Source organism: Trachypithecus francoisi, unplaced genomic scaffold (genome assembly GCF_009764315.1).
Source record: "Trachypithecus francoisi isolate TF-2019V2 unplaced genomic scaffold, Tfra_2.0 Lachesis_group21, whole genome shotgun sequence".
NCBI classification, from domain to species: domain Eukaryota; kingdom Metazoa; phylum Chordata; class Mammalia; order Primates; family Cercopithecidae; genus Trachypithecus; species Trachypithecus francoisi.
Genome location: NW_022681467.1, coordinates 53,425,912 through 53,448,728, shown reverse-complemented (window position 1 = coordinate 53,448,728; position 22,817 = coordinate 53,425,912). Strand labels below are relative to the sequence as shown.

The window sequence follows — 22,817 nt, the reverse complement described above, 5'->3', positions numbered from 1 at the left end:
CCTGCTTGTACGTTTCCTCCCATGCAGGAAGGATGCCTGTGGCCCTCCGAGAGCACAGTGTCAGGCAACGGAATCCCAGAGGTGAGACCTCCCTCGGCCTCCCCTCCAACACCCCCACCCCACCCCGGGCTGCTCCCCGGAAGCTATGTGGGCTGCTAAAGGCTCACCCCTCCGCCCTTCTCTGCAGTGTCCTTGCTGCTGGGATCGTCCTTGCTGCTGGGATCCTCCTTGCCCGAGATAATCTGCTCCCTGCCCCTGAGGGAGCAGTCCAGCTCTCTGCTTTCTGCACACGGGAGCCCGGACGCTGCCCCTGTTTCGAGGAGGCGGTGCAGCTCTGCAGTGCTGCCCACAGGCCAGGGCCCCCCGCGGGATCAGGCTCTCGGCTCCTGCCCCCGCCAGCCCTGCCGCCCTCTCCCTCTCCCCAGAGAGCCAAGTCCCATGCAGCAGAACTCCAGGCTCAGGATCGCTTCTGGACGACCGACCTGAGAAGGCCGCCCTCCCTCACTCCCGCTCTGCTTCCTCCAGCCGCAGGTCTACGCCCCGCCTCGGCCCACCGACCGCATGGCCGTGCCGCCCTTCGCCCAACGGGACCGCTTCCACCGCTTCCAGCCCACCTACCCGTACCTGCAGCACGAGATTGACCTGCCCCCCACCATCTCGCTGTCGGACGGGGAGGAGCCCCCACCTTACCAGGGCCCCTGCACCCTCCAGCTTCGGGACCCCGAGCAGCAGCTGGAACTGAACCGGGAGTCGGTGCGCGCACCCCCAAACAGAACCATCTTCGACAGTGACCTGATGGATAGTGCCAGGCTGGGCGGCCCGTGCCCCCCCAGCAGTAACTCGGGCATCAGCGCCACGTGCTACGGCAGCGGCGGGCGCATGGAGGGGCCGCCGCCCACCTACAGCGAGGTCATCGGCCACTACCCGGGGTCCTCCTTCCAGCACCAGCAGAGCAGTGGGCCGCCCTCCTTGCTGGAGGGGACCCGGCTCCACCACACACACATCGCGCCGCTAGAGAGTGCGGCCATCTGGAGCAAAGAGAAGGATAAACAGAAAGGACACCCCCTCTAGAGCTGGGGCCGCGTAGGTGAAAAGGCAGAACACTCCGCGTGAAAAGGCAGAACACTCCGCGCTTCTTAGAAGAGGAGTGAGAGGAAGGCGGGGGGCACAGCAATGCACCGTGTACCCCTCCCCTCCCACCTCCCTGTGTATAAATATTTACATGTGATGTCTGGTCTGAATGCACAAGCTAAGAGAGCTTGCAAAAAAGAAAAAAGAAAAAAAAAAAAACACGTTTCTTTGTTGAGCTGTGTCTTGAAGGCAAAAGAGAAAAAAGTTTCTACAGTAGTCTTGTTTCTAGTTGAGCTGCGTGCGTGAATGCTTATTTTCTTTTGTTTATGATAATTTCACTTAACTTTAAAGACATATTTGCACAAAACCTTTGTTTAAAGATCTGCAATATTATATATATAAATATATATAAGAGAAACTGTATGTGCGAGGGCAGGAGTATTTTTGTATTAGAAGAGGCCTATTAAAAAAAAAGTTTTCTGAACTAGAAGAGGAAAAAATGGCAATTTTTGAGTGCCAAGTCAGAAAGTGTGTATTACCTTGTAAAGAAAAAAATTACAAAGCAGGGGTTTAGAGTTATTTATATAAATGTTGAGATTTTGCACTATTTTTTAATATAAATATGTCAGTGCTTGCTGGATGGAAACTTCTCTCATGTCTGTTGAGACTTTAAGGGAGAAATGTCGGAATTTCAGAGTCACCTGACGGCAGAGAGTAGCCCCCCGTGGAGTCTGCAGAGAGGCCTTGGCTGGGCGTGGCGGGCTTTCCCGAGGGGCCGCTGTCCCTGCAGAGTGGATGCTGCTTCTGCCTCGTGACAGGTTATCACCACGTTATACATTCCCTACCGAAGGAGACACGTTTTTTCCCCCTCTGGCCCAGAACAGCCTTTAAATCACAAACAAAATAGGAAAGTTAACGGTGGAGGCACGGAGTTCCAGGTAGTGGTTTTGCCTTTCCCAAAAATGAAAATAAACTGTTACGGAAGGAATTAGTTTTTCCTCTTCTTTTTTCCAACCATGAAGGTCCCCGTGGGGTGGAGCATGGTGCCCCTCACAAGCCTCAGTGGCTGGTGCACGGGCTGTCAGGGACAAGCCAGAGGGCTCTTTGTCTTGTCTGTGCAGAGCGCTTTGGTGGTGGTTCAGCCGGCTCAAGGTTCACTGGTGAAGGCAGGTGCGGTAACTGCCCCACTGGACCCTAGGAAGGCCCAGGGTATTCGCAATCTGATCTCATCCCGTCTGTTTCCCTTCACGGATCAATTCTCACTTGAGAGGCGGACAAACAGACAACCCAACATGAAAGGGTGACAAGCCCGGGTTTCTCCCAGGATAGGCGAAAGGGTTAAAGTGAGTAAAGCAGGTGAGCCAACACCAACCCAAGCTGCGGGTGCAGAATTCTTCACCTTTTCTCTTCCCACCTTTCCATCTCCTTACCCCGCAGAAACAACGCTTCACTTCTGGCGCGTCTGTTGATCTGTGTTTTCATTTACATCTCTATTAGGCTCTGCTCTTGTTCTTCAGATTTTCACCAAATAGATTTGGGGTTGGTGGGACCTGCGGGTGAAGGGGGGAAGGGGCACGCAAGCATAAATAGAGGTGACGAGAGGAGAGCATGAAGGGTGGGGCCTTGGGACCCACTGGGGCCAGTGGCTGGAGCTCGACGTGTTTCCTCCCCATGGGGGTGGGAGGGCCCCCAGCTGGAAGAGCAGACTCCCAGCTGCTACCCCCTCCCTTCCCATGGGAGTGGCTTTCCATTTTGGGCAGAATACTGACTAGCAGACTAACATAAAAGAAAGATATGAGGCAATAACTATTGTTTGTGAGCAACTTTTTTTAACTTCCAAAACAAAAACCCGAGCACAGTTTTGAAGTTCTAGCCACTTGAACTGCATGCATGTGAAACATGTGCTTTAAGAAGGTGGCAGCTGACAGATGTGGACTCTGTGTGCCGCCAGCCTAGTAGAAAGTTCTCGTTCATTGGCAAGAGCAGAACCTGTCTCTCCGTGAAGTTGTCAGCCTAAAATGTGTTTCTCTCTAGAAGAGGATTCTTTGAAAAGGTCCTGCAGAGAAATCAGTACAGGTTATCCTGAAAGGTACAATGACGTATTTGTAAAGATTATTGAAACGTATCTTTCCTTTATGTGACGTGTCTCTAGTGCCTTACTGAAGAAGCAGTGACACTCCTGTCGCAGGGTGGGGACATTCCTGGACAGTGCCTCACTCACCTGGGACTGGTATCCCCTCCCAGGGTCCACCAAGGGCTCCTGCTTTTCAGACACCCCATCATCCTCGCACGTCCTCACCCTCTCTCCACTGAGGAGGTGCCTAGCTTGGTGATGTGACCCCTCCTGCTCCTCCAATCTTTTTTGCCAAGGTTGGTGCACAACTCCCATCTAGGCTGAAAACCTAGAAGTGGACCTTGTGTGTGTACATGGCGTCAGCCCAAAGCCAGGCTGAGGCAGTCCCCATATCCTCTTGAGCCAAAGTGTTTGGGTCTTGTTGCTTCATGGTATGGTCTGGATTTGTGGGAATGGCTTTGCATGAGAAAAGGGAGGAGAGTGGTTGCTGCCCTCAGCCGGCTTGAGGACAGAGCCTGTCCCTCTCGTGACAACCCGGTGTTGAAGCCCATTGTCCCCGGCTTCATGCCCAGCGGATGGCAGAAGTTCATGGGGGTGGTGACCTATCAAAGGCTGGGCGCATCCCAAGACAGCCAGCAGGCCGTCTCTGGAAATGACCAGAGTTAAGCTCTTCGCTTCTTTGCTGGGGGTGCACCCTTTCCTCTAGACGGTAGTTGTCACATTGTCTTTGAAGACTCTTGGACTGCCCCTGAGGAGGCCCTCTTTTCCAGTAGGAAGTTTGATGGGGTTCTCGGAAGTGGCTAGTTGGAGGGGAACCAGCTTGGTTTCAGGGATCTGCCGTTCCATCCCGGTTCAGGGAAGGCCGAGGGTGACTTTCTCTAGCCTCGTCACTGTTTCTCTAGCCTTGTCACTGTCTCCCTGCCTGTCAATCACCACCTTTCCTCTAGAGGAGGAAAATTATCTCCCCTGCAAAGCCGGTTCTGCACAGACAGATTTCGCGAATTGTGCTAAGAGCCATCCGTGTTCTCAAAAAGCCCAGTGTTTTTGCAAAGAATGAAAAGGGACCCCATATGTAGCAACAATCAGGGCTGGGGGAGAGCCGGGTTCATGCCCTGTCCTCATTGGTTGTCCCTATGAATTGTACGTTTCAGAGAAATTTTTTTTCCTATGTGCAACACGAAGCTTCCAGAACCATGAAATATCCCGATGATAAGGAAAGAAAATGTTGTTGTGTTTTTTCCGGAAACTGCTTGAAATCTTGCTGTACTATAGAGCTCAGAAGGACACAGCCCGTCCTCCCCTGCCTGCCTGATTCCATGGCTGTTGTGCTGATTCCAATGCTTTCACGTTGGTTCCTGGCGTGGGAACTGCTCTCCTTTGCAGCGCCATTCCCCAAGCTCTGTTCAAGTTAAACTTATGTAAGCGCTCTGTGGCACGCGGGGCGCGCACCCACGCCCCGCTGCGTAAGACTCTGTATTTGGATGCCAATCCACAGGCCTGAAGAAACTGCTTGTTGTGTATCAGTAATCATTAGTGGCAATGATGACATTCTGAAAAGCTGCAATACTTATACAATAAATTTTACAATTCTTTGGAACGAGGCTTTTTCACTTCTTTGGCCAAATGTAGCTCTTCTCACTCCCCACCCGTTTCTACAACAACCCCGGATGCATTCAATGGAGGGGAAGAGATCCCTCGGAGCTGCTGTGTAACCTTGAACAATTCATTCAACCTTTCTGTTTTATTAGTTCAGGCAGCATTCAGGGAGCCCTGTGAAAACACTAGCTCAGGCAGGTTCTGGTAAAGGGGGTGGTCATTGTTGTTAAATGATTTTGCAAAACACTGCATACTTTTCCTCCCTCTTGGGAAATCATTATTCACCATAGCATGACGAAAGCTCTGATAAGGTCTGCAAGAAAAAAACTATCTTAGGTAGGGTTCTTCCAGAAGTAACCCTGAGACGTGGCCTTGTGCACAAGGGATTAAGGACGTTTTAAGGATGTGCTCCCAGGGAGCTTCAGCTAAGGGAGTCAGGGAAGAGGATCAAGGAGGGGGAGAAGCTGAGCAAGGTAGACACTTGTGGACAAAGTTCCAGCCTCAACTTGATCCCAAGGGGACCTGTCGGGGCTCTGGACCCTGGAAAGGTAGAGTCCCAGACCCCTCTGGCTCTTGGTGCACAAGATGGAGGAGTGAGTCTCAGAAGCTGCAGAACTGTCCTCCCAGAAGTCAACCACTAGCAATGCTCATGGAGGCAGAGGGAGGGCTACACAGAGCCACTAAAGGGTTCCAATGGGGCCTGGGGCACCTGCAGTAACCACTACAGAAAATGTCTCATTTATTTTTCTACAGTTGACCCTTGAACAACGAGGGGTTCAAGGCACACTGAACCCCCCTGCTGTCAAAAGTTCATGCGTTACTTGTAAAAAAAATTTTTTTTAGAGATGGAGATCTCACCTTGTCACCTAGGCTGGAGGGCAGTGGTACCATCATAGCTCACTGCAGCCTCGACCTCCCAGGATCAAGCAGTCCTCCCGCCTTAGTCTCCTGAGTAGCTGGGACTAGGTGTATGTGCATCACCACGCCCGACTAACTTTTTATTAGTCTATTATTTGTAGAGATGAGTTCTCCCTACGTTGCACAGCCTGGCCTTGAACTTCTGGGCTCAAGAGATCCACCCTCAGCCTCCTCAAAGTTCTGGGATTATAGGCATGAGCCACTGCACCAGCTTTATGCTTTATTTTTGCCTCCTCTAAAACTTAACTACTAATAGCCCTACTGTTCACTGGGAGCCTTACCAATTAATAAATTGGTTTATAGAAGACTGGATCTTCAGCTTAGAGATGAAGCGATCACCTTCCATACAGGGAAAAGAGGGAAGAGGGTGAACCGGGCAGCTGCATGAGCCCAGGTTGGGAGAGCACTTAGCACTGCTGCTGCTCGATATGACAAAGTGACCTCTACAAAGGGAGGCAGGCCCCCCACTCTCCAGCACACCAGCCCAGAAGGGTGATGAGTGTGGGCTGACAAGCGGCCCCAGCATGATCACAAATGTCACTTCCTGTGGCTTCAGAGCATCACGCAGGTACCAGAGAGCACAGCGAGAAGGGACCTGGGCTTGGACGCCTTTAGGTCCACCTGATGAGCAGGCACTGTGCACCCACTGTGTGCCAGGGGCCACTGACAGGGACACAGGGTTGACCGGACAGATGCATCCTCGCCTCGGCACCTGCAGACTGGTATTGGCTGCAGGTGGCAGGCAGAGGCCCCCCACTTCCCCCTCACAGGCCTGATGTCAATGAGGCAGCCCTGGGGATGGCCTCGGGGCCTCTTTGTGGGTACGCGAGCATCCCTGGCATGTCCAATCTTTGCTCATCCTGACCAGAAGTTACCTGAAAACCAGCAAGTCGTCTGGTCTGGCCGCCTCCGTGTCTGTCACTGAGCATCAGGCCTAGCAGTGGGCACCTCCTGAGGAACGTCTGGAATCCATCAGCGGCAATACGGAATTTCCTGAGCTTATTCTTGGTGGCGACCGTCATCTGCCTGACCAGAGCCTCCTGTTACCCACCCTCTGCTCCTCCCGGACGCCCCTTCTCCCTCCCCTCCATGCCACCCACCTGCATCCCTAAATAGCTGGTGCCCGTACCTCCCCACGTCCCCACCATGTGGTCTGGGCCAGGCTCCCATGTCACCCAGATGCCCACCACTTCCTCCTGTCTTCCTCCCTCTGTCCTGGGGGAGCCCCAAATCTGGGGAAGCTTAGAATCCTCAGTGGCCCCCGTGGCCTCACGAGGAAGCCTTGATGCTCTCGAGGCTCACAAGGCCCTGCAAAGTCTTCCCATTCTCTCTGGTGTCTCCCAGATGCTCCAGCAACACACACCATTTTCTCCCCACACACCCCGTTTTCTCCCTACGGCTGTACTCACTGCTGCCCCTTCTGCCTGTGATCCCCCTTCTCTCAAACCCCACATTTCCCTGACATCATTCAGACCCAGACCCAGTTCAGACAGCACCTTCTCCAGGAAGCCTTCCAGGATGCCCCCAGCTTCTCTGTGCCGGCTCTACCGAGGTAGTCACTGCACTGCGTGTGGCGTTCATGGCTCCTCCCCAAGGTCACTACACTGCCTGAGGTTAGGGCCAGACTCATGTCCATTGTCTATGGGGGATAAACATGTGCTCCCAGGAGGGACCAGACCTGCATTCACCAACTGCTTCCATTCTCACAACACCCCATTCTTCAAACATGGAAACTGAGGCAGAGAAGTCAGCCGGCCTTCTGTGTCACCAGTTTGGAAGAGTTGGGATGCTCTATCCCAACCACGCTGTTTCCTCATCCAATTTCCTCAAAATCTTCCCATGGACAGACAGTCAGACATGGGCAGACAGATGTGCACCATCCAGCTGCCTGTCCATCCCTGGCCTCCCTCACTCACCCCAGTGCAGCCAGTAGGAAACAGGGAAGGAGTGGGCACAGGAGCTGGCACACTTGTATATGGCTGGGGGCTTCTGGCTGCAAGTAACAAAAAATAAGCAAACAGGGATTTCAGTGACTAGGAAATGCATTATTTCTAAAGCAAGATGTTCTAAGGAGTGTCAGGGCCCTGGGCTGTTTGCATCGTCTCTCTAAACCAGGAGTCACCAAACATTGGCCCATACACCAAATTCCCAGCTGCCTGTTTTTGTAAATAAAGTTTTATTGGAAAACAGCCACACCAGTTTAGTTACAGGTCACCTATAGCTGCTTTTGTGCTGCAATGGTAGAGTTGAGTAATTGCCACAGAGGCCATATGATGTACAAAGCCTAAAATAATTACAATCTGACCCTTTGCCAAAGTTTTCTGATCTCTGCTGTATTAGTTCGTTTTCACACTGCTGATAAAGACATACCAGAGACTGGGCAATTTACAAAAGAAAAAGGTTTACTGGACTTACAGTTCCATGTGGCTGGGGAGCACATCATGACAGAAGGTGAAAGGCACATCTCACATGGCAGCAGACAAGAGAAGAGAACTTGTGCAGGAAAACTTCTGTTTTTAAAACCATCAGATCCTGTGAGACTTATTCACTATCACAAGAACAGCATGGGAAAGATCCACCCCCATGATTCAATGGGGGTACAGGCATTGGGTAGATACAGCTGTTCCAAATGGGAGAAATTGGTCTAAACAAAGGGGCTACAGGCCTCATGCAAATACAAAATCCAGCAGAGCAGTCAAATCTTAAAGCTCCAAAATCATCTCCTTTGACTCCATATCTCACAACATAGTCATGCTGATGCAGGAGGTGGGCTCCCACAGTCTTGGGCAGCTCCACCCCTGTGGCTTTGCAGGGTACAGCTTCTTTCCAAGCAGCTTTCAAGCTAGTGTTGAGTGTCTGTGCCTTTTCCAGGTTCACGGTGCAAGCTGTCAGTGGATCGACCATTCTCAGTTCTGGAGGATGGTGGCCCTCTTCTCACAGCTCCACTAGGTGGTACCCTAATAGGAACTCTGTGTGGGGGCTCTGACCCCACATTTCCCTTCTGCAATGCCCTACCAGAGGCTCTCCATGAGTGCCCCGCCCCTGCAGCAAACTTCTGCCTGGACATCCAGGCATTTCCATAGATCCTCTGAAATCTCAGTTTTTGATTTCTGTGCACCGGCAGGCTGAGCACCATGTGGAAGCTGCCAAGGCTTGAAGCTTCCACCCTCTGAAGCAACAGCCCAACCTTTACCTTGTCCCCTTTTAGTCATGATTGGAGAAGCTGGGATGCAGGGCACCATGTCCCTAGACTGCACACAAGAGAGGGACCCTGGGACTGCCCACTAAACCAAATTTTCCTCCTAAGCCTCTGGGCCTATGATGGGAGGGGCTGCCATCACCATTGCCTTGGTGATTAACATTTGGCTCCTCATTACTTATGCAAAGTCTGTGGCTGGCTTGAATTTGTCCTCAGAAAATGGGATTTTCTTTTATATCGCATTGTCAGGCTATGAATTTTCCAAACTTTTATGCTTTGTTTCCCTTTTAAAACTGAATGCCTTTAACAGCACCCAAGTCACCTCTTGACTGCTTTGATGGTTAGAGAGTTCTTCTGCCAAATACCCTAAATCATCTCTCTCAAGTTCAAAGTTCCACAAATCTCTAGGGCAGGGGCAAAATGCTACCAGTCTCTTTGCTAAAGCATAACAAGAGTCACCTCTCAACAAGTTCCTCACCTCCATCTGTGACCACCTCAGCCTGGACTTTATTGTCCATATCGCTGCCAGCATTTTGGACAAAGCCATTCAACAAGTCTCTAGGACATTCCAAACTCTAGGTGTGCATGCTATTATAGGGTATTATTGTTTCTAGGCCCTTTCAGCTGACTTAGCAAGGAAATATATGTGTGTATAGTAGCCCATGTATATACACATATTTATAAATATTTGTATATGTAACCATCTGTATTTAAATTAAACTAAACATAAATTTATACTGCTATCTCCAATCCTAATCTGTCACCACATGAATTATTCTAGCCTTCTCCCCTTACTTATCTGCAATCTCTCACCCCAGCAATGAGAAACATGGGTCCCATCACTCATCATCCATTTATTTAATTATCCAATCCCAGTGTATGTAGGTAGCAGTATCAGAATTGTTAACTGGTATCCTCATAAGAAAGAATTTTATCAACTAGCATCCAGTTTTTATGTACAGTTCCTTTTGTCTTTAGTCTTATAGACTCCACTCATTTCCAAAGTTACTTAGGTTAACACCCTTTTCCTTTCAGTGAGGTTGTTTCCTACATTTGTAATGCAGTTAGATTGTTTGGTCACATTCTACATTTCATCCTGAGATTCCCTCAACCTCCTAATTTTTTTTAAAAAATTACATACATTAAGGTTCATTCTTTGTTCTGTAAAGTTCTATGGATTTTGACAAATGCATAGTGTCATATATCTACCATTACAGTATCATTGATGTAGAGCCGACAAACACCAAAATGGGGCTTAGCCTGCAAGGATTCTTGGCTTCACCCAGGAAATAATTCAAAGGTGAGTCAGTGGTAGGGTAGATGAAAGCAGCTTTGTTGAAGCAGCATTATTAGAGCTCTAAAAGTGTTACAGTCCTGTGACTGCTCCTGCAGAGCAGGGCCACCCCATAGGCAGTGTGCTGAGAGTAGCAGCTCAGGGCAGTTCTGCAGTCGTAATTATACCGACTTTTAGTTACAGACTATAGACTAAAGGGCTGTTTACACAGAAATCTCTAGGAAAAGAGTGGCAACTTTTGGGTTGTTAGGTCATTGCCATGGAGAGTGGCAGTAACTCCCAGGTGTTGCCATGGTGATGGTAAACTGACATGACACACTGGTGGTGTGTCTCATGGAAAGCTGCTTCCACTCCATCCCTGTTTTAGCTAGTCCTCAGTTTGGCCTAGTGTCTGAGCCCCACCTCTGGAGTCAAGTCCTGCCTCGTACCCCATAGTTTTGGAATAGTTTCACTGACCTAAACATCTCCCACTTTTCACCTAATGAATCTCTTCTCCCCTTTACCATCCCCCCAATCCCCTGGCAACCATTTATCTTTGTACTATCACTATAATTTTGCCTTTTACAGAATGTCCTGTAATTGAATCGTACAATATGCAACATTTTCAGACTAGCTTCTTTCACTTAGCAATATTCATTTAAGATTCATCCGTCTTTTTGTGCCTTGATACCTCATTTGCTTTCATTGCTGATAGTATTCTATTGTATGAATATACCGTGTTCTGTTTATCCATTCACCTTTGAAGGACATTTTTGTTGTTTCATAATCACTAGTTTGCAATTACAAACAGAGCTGCTAAAATGTTCATATGCAGGCTTTTTTGTGGTCATAAGTTTCAAATCTTCTTTTTTTTTTTTTTTTTGAGACGGAGTCTCGCTCTGTCGCCCAGGCTTGGTGTGCAGTGGCCGGATCTCAGCTCACTGCAAGCTCCGCCTCCTGGGTTTACGCCATTCTCTCGCCTCAGCCTCCCGAGTAGCTGGGACTACAGGCGCCCGCCATCTCGCCCGGCTAATTTTTTGTATTTTTTTAGTAGAGACGGGGTTTCACCGTGTTAGCCAGGATGGTCTCGATCTCCTGACCTCGTGATCCGCCCGTCTCGGCCTCCCAAAGTGCTGGGATTACAGGCTTGAGCCACCGCGCCCGGCCAAGTTTCAAATCTTCTGGGTAAATACCTGGTACCATAATTGCTGGATTACACAGTCAGACTATGTTTAGCCTTGTAAGAAGCTACCAAACTATCTTCCAAAGTAGCTGTACCATTTTGCATTCTCGCCAGCAGCAAGAATGAGAATGCCTGTTGCTCCATATTTTTGCCAGCATTAGTATTGTCAGGTTTTCTTTCTATTTGAATTACTTTAATAGATGTGTGATGGTAACTTATTGTTGTTTTAATTTGAAATTCCCTAGTGGCAAATGATTTTGAGCATCTTTTCATATGCTTATTTGCCATCTGCATATCTTCTGTGTTGCGGTATCTGTTCAGATCTTTTGCCCATTTTTAAATTGGGTTGTTTCTTTCCTTATTGTTGAATTTCACAAGTTCTTTGTGTATTTTTGATACAAGTCCTTTATCTGATGTGATGTTTTAGGTCCAGGATCCATTCTGAGTGAATTTCTGGGAAAGCCTACGTGTTGCATTTAGGTTGATGTTTTTGCACATGATATCCAAGTGTTCCAACTGTTAAAATTGTTAAAAATACCAATTGTTAAAAGGACTTTCCTGTCTACATTGAATTGCCTTTGCTTCTTCATCAAAGATCAGTTGACTATATTTGTGTAGTCTCTTTCTGGGCCTCTACTCTGTTCCATTAATCAATTTGCCCACTTTTTTGCCAATACCATGCTATCTTGATTGACATAGCTTTATATAGTAAGTCTTCAGATAAGTTAGTGTGAGCCCTCCAATGTTTTTCTTTTCTTCATTATTGTCTTGGCTATTCTAGATATTTTGCCTTTCAATATAAAATTTTGAATCAGTTTGTCAATATCTACAAAATAGTTTGCTGGAATTTTTATTGGAATTGTATTGGCTCTATAAATCAGTTTGGGAAAAATTGACTCATTAATAATATTGAATCTTCCAATTCATGAGCACAGACTATCCCTTTATTTAGATCTGGTTATTTCTTTTATTTGGATTTTGTAGTTTTAGACATATAGATCTTATATATTGCTAGATTTATACCTAAGTATTTCATTTTTGGTTGGTGCTGTTTTGAGTGATATTAATTTTTAACTTCAAATTTTAATTGTTCATTGCTGCTATATAGGAAAGTAATTGACTTTTGTATTAACCTTATGCCCTAAGACATTGTTATTATTTCTTATTATTTGCAGGTAGTTTTTGTTGTTGTTGTTGATTCTTTAGGATTTTCTACATAAACAATAACGTCATCTATGAACAAAAGCAGTTTTATTTATTTCTTCTCTATCTGTACACATTTTATTTCCTTTTATTGTCTTATTGTCCTAGGTAGTTACCTAGGCCTTTCAGTACAATGTTGAACAGTACTGAACAGAACAAGTGAGAAGGCTATCCTTGCCTTCTTCCTAATTTTAGCAGGGAAGTTATCCAGCTTCTCACCATTAAGTATACTGTTAACAGTAAGTTCTTTGTCTAGCTGCTCTTTATTAAGCTGAAGCAGTTCTCCTCTTGTCTCAGTTGACTTGGGCTGCTATGACATTAATGCCACAGACTAGGTGGCTTATAAACAACATAACTGTATTTCTTACAGTTCTGGAGGTTGGAAAGCCCAAGATCAAAGCCCTGGTAGATTCAGTGTCTGGTGAGGGCTTCCCATTGCATGGACAGCTGTCATTTTGCTGGGAACTCATATGGTGGAAGGAGTGAGAGATCTCTCTGAAATCTTTTTTTATAAGGGCACTAATCCCAATCATGAAAGCTCTTTCCTCCTGCACCCATCTCCTAATGTCACCACCTTAAGATTTAGGATTTCTACATATACTTTTGGGGATACACAGTCCGTCTATTGCATCTTTATTCCTACTACATTTTATCAAGAATGGATAATGGATTTTGTCAAATACTTTTTCTGTATCACTGATATGATCATATGATTTTTCCTCTTTAACCTGTTAGTATGGATTATGTAGGGTTTTCTGAATGTTAAACCAGTCTTGCATACCACTGGGTCATGGTGTATAATTCTTTTTATACATGGTTGGATTCAATTTGCCATTATTCAGTTAAGGATTTTTGCCCTATGGTCAACAAAGATTGTTTCATCGTTTTTATTTCTTGTGAAGTTTTCATATACTTTTGTTAATACAGTAATTCTATCCTCATAGAATGATTTACATAACATTTCCTCTGTTTCTATTTTCTGGAAGAGATTATAGAAAATGTGTATCATTTCTTCCTTAAATGCTTGGCAAAATTCACCAAAGAAAACCATCTGAGCCTGATACTTTCTTTATTGGAAGTTTATTAATTACAAATTAGTCTATTTGTTGACATAGGTATTCAGACTATTTATTCTTGTGTGAGTTTTTTGCAGTGTGTATATTTCAAAGAATTGGTCTGTTTCACCTAAGTTACCAAATTTGTAGGTTTAGAATTTGTTTTGTTTGTTTGTTTGTTTGTTTAAATTTATTTGTTTGTCTGAGACAGAGTCTTGCTCTGTTGCCCAAGCTGGAGTAGAGTGGCACAATCTCAGCTCACTGCAACCTCCACTTCCCGGGTTCAAGCGATTCTCGGGTCTCAGTCTCCCTCACAGCTGGGACTACAGGCATATACTACCACAGCCGGCTAAATTTTGTATTTTTAGTAAAGATGAGGTTTCATCATGTTGACCAGGCTGGTTTCAAACTCCTGGCTTCAAGTGATCCACCTGTCTCAGCCTCTCAAAGTGCTGAGATTGCAAGTGTGAGCCACCACACCCGGCAATTTTTGATATTTTTTATTATCCTTTCAATGTCCATGGAATCAGTAATGATGACTCCTCTTTTATTTCGGAGACTGGTAGTTTATGTCTTCTCTCTTTATTCTTGGTTAGCCTAGCTAGAGTTTTATTAACTTTATTGATATTTTTTAATGAACCAGCATTTGGTTTTGTTGATTTTTAAAAATTTGTTTTACGATTTTTATTTTCACATCTATTTGCTTTAGGCTTAAATTACTCTCCTTTTTCTAGTTTCTTCAGGTGTTGAGTTGTTCATTTGAGATCTTTCTTCTTTGCTGATCTTTACATTTTAGTGCTAAAAGTTTTCTCTAAGTGCTGCTTTAGCTGCATCTTATAAGTTTTGGTATGTTTCATGTTTTCATTTATCTCAAAGTATTTTCTAACTTTCCTTGTCATTTCTTCTTTGATTCATTGGTTATTTAGGAATGTGTTGTTTGAGAGCCAATCATAATCCCAAAGACACAGTCCTGAATGTTGAAATCTTAAAAGATAAACGTCACCGAAGTCTAAAATCCCAAAATTTACAATCCCAAAATATCAAAATTTCAAAAATATACTTCTGAAAAAGCATTTATTTAAAAGATATTTTAAAGAAGAAATTTTTAAAGGGGAAATTATTTGAGAAACATAAAAACATAACAGAACACTTCAGAGGCCACTTTACACAATAAAATAGACAATAAAACACATATTTTTGCAAGCAGGTATACTGAAGTCAGTCACATGGATATAACAGTTATGAGCAGACAAACTGTGTAAAGAAATAGGTCAAAAAAGGAACGTATAAACGTGTATCACTATAGTTGGTAATTGTAGGCAGGCAGCTTTCTAACTGTGGTTGTCTGCAATACTGTGACAAACAATCTAAGTCTGATGAGATTGTTAAAAACCCACAATCGATTACCACTGCATATACAGCTTCCCAAAGAGCCAAGATCTCAAGAAATATTATCTTTCACAAATGCAGATGTACAGAAAGGACATCTCTTCGTTTATTGAGACAGTTTCAACATTTTTCCATACATGCACAATGCTTACACACAAAGTCAACGTTGCAATAGTGCACTTTCATGGAGTCAAATTTGTAAAAAATGCGTAAAGTGAATTAGAGCTCTGTCAAAGTCTCTATACAATTTATATTTTCAGTATTGGAAATGATGTAAATGTGAAATGCATAGCATAATGAATTGTAAAAACTAATGCTGACAATTTAAAATAATGAGAAAAAAACTTGAAAAAAGAAAGTGCTGGCACAGTGGCTCATGTCTATAATCCCAGCACTTTAAGAAGTGGAGGTGGGAGGAGTGCTTGAGCCCAGGAGATCAAGACCAGCCTGGGCAACATAGGGAGACTCTATCTCTACAAAAAAAAAATTAAAAAATTAACCAGGCATAGTGGTGTGTGGCTGTATTCCCAGCTACTCTGGAGGCTGAGGTAGGAGAATTGCTTGAGCCAGGGAGATGAAGGCTGCAGTGGAGTCTCACCACTGCACTCTAGCCTAGATGGCAGAGTGAGACCCTATTATACACACACACACACACACACACACAAAAGGAGAAAAACCCAAAAACCTAAATAAATTAATATAAGTAAAAGGTATTTCAGGTATAGATTATGCATAATTCCACAGGGATAGTCCATAAAAGCTGGCTGACTTTCATGGTCATTAACTATGTTTTGAAGTCTTGCATCATGATGAATAACTGCTTTTTTCCTTTTAGCACATGACTGTCCTCAGAGAAAACGTTCACATTCACTTTCTATATGGTGCTGCATTTTTTGAAATTCTGTGATTTAATAGACACTGACACGAGCATTCCCGATTATATTTTCCTATCTTCTGTGCCATATTTCTGTGTTGTTTCGGGCATACAAAAACCCATTTCACATGCACTTACATTACAGACCCCACATTTGGCAGAAACAATGCTAGCAATCAAACAGCAACACCCAAAATAATGCTTTACTAGGATTCTAGTAAATCCACTATTTCTCAATCCAGTCAAATCAACACCTAAAATTAAGTCTAAAAGTTCACCCCTGGTCAATTTGGCTCCCATATACACATCTCCTTAAGCCATACTTAATTTTAAAATAAAGACAATAACAAGGTAATAATTCTGCCTGACATGATGCAACCATCCTGTGATTGTGATTTTCAGTATTTGAGATTTTAGAAATTTAGACTCTAGAGATTTTTATCTTTGGGGATTTCAACATTTGGGATTATAGTATTCAGGATTGTGTCTTTTGGAATTATGATCCAAATCTATGTTGTTTACATCCAGACATTGATAACTATTGATATAATTTAAATCCGTTGTGGTCTGAGAACATACTATGTATGATTCCTATATTATTTTAAATGTGTTAAAATGTGTTTTATGGCCCAGAATTTGGTCCATTTTGGTGAAAGCTTTACATAAGTTTGAGAAGAATGTTGTAATTTGATGTCAGATGGAGTATTCTATAAATGCAAATTACATCATGTCAATTGATGCTGCTGTTCAGATCGATTCTATTCCCACCGATTTTCTGCCTTCTTGATGTATCAGTTACTAAAGAGAGGTGTTGAAGAGTCCAACTGTAGGAGTAGGTTTTTCTATTTCTTATTTCATTTCTATTAGTTTTTGTCCTGAATATTTTTATGTTCTGTGTTGGGTTCATATGTGTTTAGCATTGTTGTATCCCCTTGGAAAACTACCCCTTTTATTATTAGGTAATGTCCCTCTTTATTCCTGATAACTTTCCTTGTTTTGAAGTCTGCCTTTATGAAATTAACATAGCTACTCCAACTTTCTTTTGATTTGTGTTAGTATAGTATATCTCTTGTCTATTCTTTTACTCTTAACCTGTTCAAGTTTTTTATTTAAAGTGGGTTTCTGTAGACAATATATAAAAGGCTATTGTTTTTTAAAATTCTATTCTGGCACTCTGTCTTTTAACTGGTGTATTTAGCCCATTCTCATTTAATGTGATTATTGATATATTTGGACTAATATCTGCCATTTTGTGCTGTTTCTCTTTGTTGTACTTATTCTTTATTTCATTCTTTATCTTCCCTTTTTTCTGATGTCTGGCTTTAGTGAAGCATTATATGATTCCATTTTTCTCCCCTCTCTTAACGAATCAGTATTTCATTTTTAAAAATGTAGTGGTTGCTCTAGAGTTTTCAATATACATTTACAATTATTCTTAGTCCAATTTCTAAAAATGGGATGCTTCATGGAGAGTGCATGTATTTTGTAAGAGTGTCTTTATAACAGTCTGCTCAGACTGTGATAATAAAATGCCATAGACTCGCTGGCTTAAGCAACAGTAATTTATTTTCTCACAGTTCTGGAAGTTAGGAAGTTTAAGATCAAAATGCCAGCTGATTGGGTTCCTGGTGAGGGTTTTCTCTTTGGGTTGCAGATACTTACCTTCTTGCTGTGGTCTCACATGGACTTTTCTCAGTGTATGTGTGTGGGGAGGTAGGGAGTGACGGAGGGATGAAAAAAGAGAGACAGTGAGAGAGATATCCCTGTTTTTATAAGGCCACTAATCCCATTATGAGAGTCCGACCCTCATAACCTAGTCTTAATTACCTCCCAAAGGTCTCATCTTTAAATATTATCACATTATGAATTAGCAGTTCAACGTAAGAATTTTAGGGGAATGTAAACATTTGGTCCACAACAGAATTCCAATTCCTCCCTCCTGTTATTTACAACATTTCTGTAATTCATTTCACTTTGCCATAAGTTATTATCAATGAATATATTGTTTCTATTGTTATTTTAAACTATTACCTATTAAATTATCAAAATAAGAAACATAAAATTTAATTTTATCTCCACTTATACTTGATTGAGTGCCCTTCCATTTTTTTATGTAAATCTGAGTTTCTGGTCTACATCATTTTTCTTCTCCCTGAAGAACTTCTTTTAATATTTCTTGCAAAGCAGGTTTATTGGCAATAATTCCTCCAATTTATATGGGAATTCAGATTTATATTGGAAAGTCTTTATTTCTCTTAATTTTGAAGGGTATTTTAACTGAACATAGAATTGTATGTTGGTGGTTGTTTTCTTTGGACACTTTAACTATTTTAGTCCACTCTTTTTTTTTTTTGCTTGAATGGTTTCTGAAAAGAAGTCTGATGTAACTATTTTTCTTGTTCCTCTATAGGTAAGATGGGGCTTTTTTCCCTTCTGGCTTCTTTCATTATTTTATCTTTATCTTTGTTTTTTTGTCACTTTGAATATGATATGTCTAGGTAGATGTTTTGGTGATTATCCTGCTTAATGTTCTGTGAACTCCCAAGATCAAATAGTTGGTGTCTGTCATTAATTTTGGAGAATTCTCAGTCATTATTGCTTCAAGTATCTCCTCTGGTCTGTTTTCTCTTTCATCTCCTTCTGGTATGCCCGTTGCCCACATATTAAATTTTTTGAAATTGTCTCACAGTTACTGGATTTTCTATTCTGTTTTCTTCCATTCTTTTTACTCTTTGCTTTTAAAATTGGTAAGTTTCTCTTGATGTATTTTCAAGCTCCTTTCCTTTGCTGGATTCATTCTATTGATGAACCCATCAAAAACATTCATTATTTCAGTTATGGTGTTTTTTATTTCCAGTATTTTCTTTTGTGTCTTTCTAGAGCATTTTTATTCTGTGCTTACATTGCCCAACTGTTCATGCATATTGTCTACTTTTTTCCCCATTAGAACCCTTACCATATTAATCATAGTTATTTTAATTTTCTGCCTGATAATTCCAAAATCTATGTCATTGCTTAACCTGGTTCTGATGCTTGTTTTATCTCTTCAGATTATGTTTTTTCTTGCATTTCTGCATGTGTGGTAATTTTTTATTGAAAATCAGACATCAAGTATTAGGTAATAAGAATAGAGGTATAGAGGACTTAAGTGTGAGGTTTTATGTTATTCTGTCCAGCAGTTGGGCTGTATTTAATGTTTTCTGTAGCTATAGTGCCAGAGACTTCAAATTCCTCTAGTGTCCTTGTTTTCATTATCCCTGTTCACGTAGGGCTTTCCTGAGTATTCCTCCATCTGTGTCTTCCTGCTTTTCCAGGTGATAGCTCCCATTTTCCTGAAGCCCTATTGGTGCGGTAGTATAGTATGGAAAAGAAAAGTATTTTATAATCTTATGATTGAATCTGAGTTACTTAGTGTGCTGCTGTTCCTGGGCCATGACCTTCACAAGTGTTGATTAGCTTTTTATCTCCCTGCTTAGGTAAGACAGGAAGGCCGAGGGCTCTGGTGGAGTCTTTTTCCCTGGACAGCAGGACTTTTTTGTGGAGGACGCTCTGGTTGAATTGCAATGGCTACTCTTTCCCTTCCATTGCCAGCCCAGGTGGGGTACTTTCTCACTTCTTTACTCTAAAAACCTGGAGGGATTCCTAGAGGTGAAACCCACGAAAATGTGGGGGCCCCCTAAGACTGCAGCTGCCGGGATTAACTTTCAGGCTAGTATACACTCATCCTCCAACAGTTCACCAAAATTACCAGTTAAGTGTTTCCACCAATTTATTCCAAAGGTTTCTTCCCTAGGTAAACAGATATCAGCTGGGAGTCACTGGATTCAGTCATCTCTGCATATTTTAGAGTGGTTGTTTGCCCTCTGACCTCAGTTCTCTGATGAGTCAAAGAAAAGTTATTGATTTTCAGTGTGTTCAGATTTTCTTGTTGTAAGGGTTAAGAGTGACGACTTCTAAGTTGTTAGCACGTCAGAGCTGAAAATGGAAGTTCTCCTGAAACACCTTCTTTCTTTTCTTCTTTCTTTCTTTTTTGAGACAGGATCTGCATGTGTAGTGGTAATCCACTGTGGTTTTTGAACAACCTCATCAAAGACTTAAGTTGTTTGTCACAGTATTTCAGATGACCACAGTTATGAAGGCAGGTGCACACAATTACCAGGTTGCCCAGGTTGGAGTGCAGTGATGCAATCATAGCTCACTGCAGCCTCAACTCCTGAGCACAAACAATCTTCCCACCTCCACCTCCCGAGTAGCTGGGACTACAGGCATGCACCACCACACCTGGCTATTTCTTAGTTTTTATTTTTAGTAGAGACAGGGTCTCACTATGTGTTGCCCAGGATAGTCCTGAACTCCTACCTCAAGTTATCTCCTGCCTTGGCCTCCTAATGTACTGGAATTACAAGCATGAGCCAGCATGCCTGGCTGTCTTTCTTTTTTTTTTTTTTTAATTTAAAAAATTGAGACACAATTCACATACCATAAAATTTACCTTTGTGAAATGTACAATTCAGAGTTCTTTTCGCATATTCACAAAATTGTGTAATGATTCTCATTATCTAATTCCAGAACATTTTCATTGCTCCAAAGTGAAATCCTATTGCCATTAGTAGTTGCTCCCTCATTTCCCTCTTTTGCCATCTCTTAGAAACCCCAATCGATTTTTCGTCTCCATAGATTTGCCTGTCTGGACAGTTCATCTAAGTGGTGTCACATGATATGCGGTCTTTCGTGTGTGGCTTCACTCACTCAGCATATTTTCAAGGTTCATCCATGTTGTAGCATGAACAAGTGCTTCATCCCTTTTTGTTGTGATTGAATAATATTCCATTGTATAGATGTACAATATTTTGTTTATCCATCAGTTGATCGATATTTGGGTAGTTTCTACTTTTTGGCTGCTATAAATCATACCACTATGAACATTCATGTGCAAGTTTTTGGGTGGACAAGTTTTTGTGTTTTCATTCCTCTTGGATATAGACCAGGGAGTGGAATTAATTGCTGGGTCATACAGTAGTTTTATGTTTAACTACTTGGAGGAAGAAACAAACTGTTTTCTCAGTGACTGTACCATTTTATATCCCACTAGCAATTCATAAAGGTTGCAATTTCTCCACTTCCTCACCAACATTTGTTATTTTCCTTTTCTTTCTTAATGGCCATCTTAGTGGGTATAGAGTGGTGTCTCACTGAGGTTTTGATTTACATTTCCCTAATGATAAATGACATTCTGAATCCTTTTCTGTGCTTATTTGTCATTTGTACATCTTCTTTGGAGAAATGTATTTTCAATGCTTTGCTCATGTTTTACTTGGGCAATTTTTCTTTTCAGTGTTAAGTTGTAATACTTATTTATATACTCTAGATAGTGTATCTCTATCCGATATACGGTTTGCCAAATTTTTCTCCCATTCTTTATGTTGTTTTTCACCTTTTTGATAATGTTCTTTAAAAGTACAAAAGTTTTCCATTTTCATGAAGTTCAATTTATCTATTGTTTTCTTTGGTTCCTTTTAAAATTTCAGTGTCATGCTAAAAAAACAGTTGCCATATATGGTCTATCTTGAAGAATTTTTCACTTGCCCTGGAGAAGGATGTGTATTTTTTGTTGCTAGATTGGGTTTCCTATACATGCCTGTTATTAAAGGAAACCAAAAATATTTCACCCCAAAATATATCTCTTTGACGTATTTCTAGATGGCTATTCAGAGGGCCTGTGAACCTAAGGCTAGCCCTGCAAAGATGTCTTTTGTAGGGGAGAGCTGCATCTGCAGAGGAAATACAGTGAAGTAAACAACAGATGTGAACAGGCTCTCTCTAAGCCCATCTTGTCCGGATCTAAAAAAAATGAACTGAGAGTTTGACACCTTTCAAGTTCTGACAGAGAAACATTCCCACCGGCTACCATCTATTCTTTCTGAGGGGAGGTTTCAACTGCAAAACAAGATTGTCTTTGCTCCATGCCTTTCCTCCCCTTCTCTCCTTCTCATAGCCTGCATTGCCGCCATAACATGTGTTCCATGCGCCAAACTATTCTTTCTGTAAGCTCACGATGCTATAAAAGCATCAGCCATCTGGACATTTCTTTGAGTTTTCATATTTTGTATGACTCCTGTGCACACAGTGCACCTAACACATTTGTATTCCTTTTTTCCAGTTAATCTGTCTACTCCCTGTTTGTTTTATAGCCTCCATTTTCCAAAACTTCAGGGGAAATATTTCACTTCCCTGCCTCATCTAGACTCTATTTCTTGTTCCACAAAAGGGGATTCGGCTCTACACTCCCCGTGGTGCCAGTGCAGAATCTGGAGCCCCACCCTGGCGTCCAGCTCACTGCCTCCTCTGGCCTCTTCATTGTTATGTCCAACTCTTCAACATTAATGACATCTGGATTCTGCCCTGCAGCATAATGAATCATCTGTACTTTATCAGTGAGATGTTTCTAAATATGAAACTCAGTAAACGGCGTTTACATTGTGACTATGCCGATATTGTTCATTGCATTGCATGCCAATATTGTTCACTGCATTGCAAAGTCCCATGCAATGTAAATAATTGATTTTTGCTATTATTTTTATTACACAGTGCTATGGACTGAGTTGTGTCCTCTCCAAATTGGTAAGTAGATGCCCTAGCGCCAGTGGGATGGTAGCTGGAGATAAGGCCTTTGGGAGGTGACTAGTTTAGATATGATTATAAGGATGTGGCCGTCATGCTGGGATCAGTGCCCTGAAAAAAGACACCAGAGAGCTTAGTTGGTCTCGCTCTCTCTCTCAACGACACAATGAGAAGGCAGCCATTTGCAAGCCAGGAAGAGAGCCCTCACCAGAACCTGACCATGGTTACTCCCTGCTCCTGAATTTCTAGCCTCCAGAACTGTGAGAAAAGAAACTTCTATTGTTGAAGTCATTCGGGCCATGGTATTTTGTTATGACAGCCCAAGCTGACTAAGAAACACAGGTAATCCATTTTCACTATA

At 43.0% G+C, this 22,817-nt stretch overlaps 1 protein-coding gene across 3 annotated transcripts in view; it reads left to right on the top strand.

Annotated features, from left to right (window-relative positions):
* PMEPA1 (prostate transmembrane protein, androgen induced 1) overlaps nt 1-4,742 on the top strand; it is a 63,220-nt gene extending 58,478 nt beyond the window's left edge. For all 3 annotated transcript variants that reach the window (XM_033186858.1, XM_033186857.1, XM_033186859.1), the window contains 2 exons: nt 28-81; nt 526-4,742. In XM_033186858.1, the coding sequence (XP_033042749.1) occupies nt 28-81; nt 526-1,071 (600 nt within the window). In that variant the 3' untranslated portion in view covers nt 1,072-4,742. The remainder of the gene's footprint in view (nt 1-27; nt 82-525) is intronic.
* The last annotated feature ends 18,075 nt before the right edge of the window (nt 4,743-22,817 follow it).